This window comes from Anopheles aquasalis, chromosome 3, assembly GCF_943734665.1.
Source record: "Anopheles aquasalis chromosome 3, idAnoAquaMG_Q_19, whole genome shotgun sequence".
In the NCBI taxonomy this organism is placed as follows: Eukaryota; Metazoa; Arthropoda; class Insecta; order Diptera; family Culicidae; genus Anopheles; species Anopheles aquasalis.
The window spans coordinates 14,922,501-14,925,000 of NC_064878.1; the positions used below are offsets into that span (position 1 = coordinate 14,922,501).

General features: G+C 50.5%; 1 protein-coding gene across 1 annotated transcript in view; it reads right to left on the minus strand.

Annotated features, from left to right (window-relative positions):
* LOC126576030 (transcription factor collier) overlaps nucleotides 1–2,500 on the minus strand; it is a 48,512-nt gene that overhangs the window by 39,141 nt on the left and 6,871 nt on the right. Inside the window, exons 2-3 of the mRNA XM_050237099.1 lie at nucleotides 1,675–1,828; nucleotides 1,465–1,528 (exon numbers count right to left, since the gene is read on the minus strand). Coding sequence (XP_050093056.1) covers nucleotides 1,465–1,528; nucleotides 1,675–1,828 — 218 coding nt within the window. The remainder of the gene's footprint in view (nucleotides 1–1,464; nucleotides 1,529–1,674; nucleotides 1,829–2,500) is intronic.

Below are 2,500 nucleotides of genomic sequence, written 5' to 3' on the forward strand. Positions count from 1 at the left end.
AAGAAAAGCAAAAGACCGCTCCTCCTTCAGCTGGTGGACGGTATTTGATTGAATTTTATTCCTTTGAGATAAAGTTAGACACCACACCAGCCACACAAACACACGCCCCCATATGTGTGGGTGTTTATGCAAATCGATTGAGTTAGGAGCATGTTTTCCTTGGAAAACTGCCCGGAGGTCGGCTACAATCGGCTTAACAGGACAAATAAATACGGTCCCCTCCACACCCGGGCCGGTGGGTTTGTGGTCTTTAAACGGCCGGATAGTGTGCAGGACGTGGCACATGGGGGTAATTGTTTGTTTGATTTATTACAAAAACAGTGCCACTGCTGCTGGTCATTATGTTGCGAAAGGACTCTCGCTTTCGAAAAACGAGTGCAACCGCAAGGGATCATTTTTCGATTGGTTTCCAGCTTAAATGGACGTCCAGCGTGTCCAGCATCGATCCTTGGGACAACCGGTAATAAGCAGAAGGTCCCAGCACAACTAGCTAGTGCTGCATTTGCCAGGATAACGTGGAATTGTTCCGCTGAATTCGGAATGCGCTTAAGCGTCCACCCTAATTACTCTCCTCTTTCTATTACTCATTCAACAGTTGGGTGGGTGGCAACCCGTTTGCTGCTTAACTAAATAAATTATAAAGATATCCGTTCTCCACTCATTGGCCACCTGTACCTGAGCTACATTATCTAGCTAAAGCACCAACTCTCGACGGTAACTGCGCGTGCATTGTGCAGCAGCAACGTCCTCGAATCTCAGGTGACATTTGTACCACAAAAGCTGGTGCACCACCGCCGCGTAGCAAATGGAAAGCGGTCCTCAAAACTCACGTTAACAATGTGCAAACACACCGAGTACCTGTCGCTTTGATAACAGCGGGATACCGAAAAAAAAACCTGCGCATGAATTATGCAATTATGCTAAACCGAGCGGAACATTTTTTCTTTCTCGTTTTCGATGTTTTTGGCTTTGGTTTTGGATCCTTCTCTCACTTTCTCTCTCTCTCTTCACATTCCCGGAGCATTCCTAGGACGCGTTTGTGTTTATTCGAAGCATTTTTACCGCTTCTTTTCACTTCGTTTTTGGTTACAGTTTGTATCGCGCCCACTCCACTAGGATGTGGGATCATCTCATCTTCAACATGTACCAGCAGCAACCGGTACACGGGTGTATTTGCATAAATTATGCGCTGCCGCCCCATTCCTACTGTTTGCACATGACACATTCCGAGGCACAGACTCTGGGGGCATTAGTAAGGTGCTCTAGCAATCCACCGGAGCGAGTGAACTAACGAAGCGTTGCGCTAATTAAAACTTTACCTACATCCAGCACCACGTGTGGACCACCGTCGTGTATTCTGTCGTTGCGAACAGAATCCGAGGAACGGCCACTACGCGGAGGCCACCTATGGTTGCGTTGCTACCTTAAAAGCGGTACCCACCAAGCCCATCAAGCGGTACTTACCATTAGCGTAGAGTAGCTGCAACCGGTACTGGATGCCATTGTTCGTCTTCTGACCATCCGGTTCCTGTGCGAGAAGAGAGAGAGAGAGAGAGAGAGAAAGAGAGATGGTTAGACGCGAATCGAGTTAGCGTGTGCCTTGCGAGAGGACACGAGATTGTTGCGTCTTATGCCCCCCCCCCCCTCCCATGCCCAGCCCAGCACCACCATTACCTGATCCTTCTCGATGAAACCGATGAAAGCGGTCCGCTCGATTTCGATGGGTTGACCGGCGCGATCGTAGAGTGCCACGACGAAGTGGAAGAAGTTCGACTTCCGCAGGTTGCTGGGCGGTTGCTTCTCGAAGTGTGCCCGTCCGATGCCCAAACTGTACACGAGAGGGTGGAGAAGAAGAAGAAGGGAAGAGTTGGTGGTAAGAACAGGAAGGTGTTGCAGAGCGCGGTTCACGGACGACAAAACTCCCCGGTGACGCTGGGGACACACTTCGACAGTGTCCGTACGTAGTGCGATCCTCGGTAGTGGCTCGTGGCCAGCGAGACACTCCGGAACGGAACCGTGCGCCACCGTGGAGAGCTGTAAAATTTAATTGAACTCTCTACTGTACGGTTTTCGGAAATACGGAATTCTCGCTTCGATGAGGAACACTGGCCTTCGGGATCTACTGGCAAGCTGGTTAGCGATGCAGCGCGAAACGCCGGGCGAGTTATCGTCCCGTTGCCAATGCCTTGAAGGTGTCCCGTTGGAATCGTGAGGACGATTCGCTTGGGCGTCCGACTTCCGAGAGGACCATGTCGCTCCGTGGCACCGTTTTGGGCGATATTAAATTTATGATAACCGATACACCGATTCGTTCGCCGTCTGTGAGGCTCGTGAGTGCAATTAGCAATACAAGGCAACAGAGCAATATGGCGACGTTATCGTGGTGCGCTTCCTGGTTCGCTGGCGTAGTGACAGCCCACCGTCAGCAGTAGCAAAAGGGGTCTTTGGCGCAGAATCTTGGTTTGAAGTGGCAACAACTCCTCAAATCATGTCTGTATCA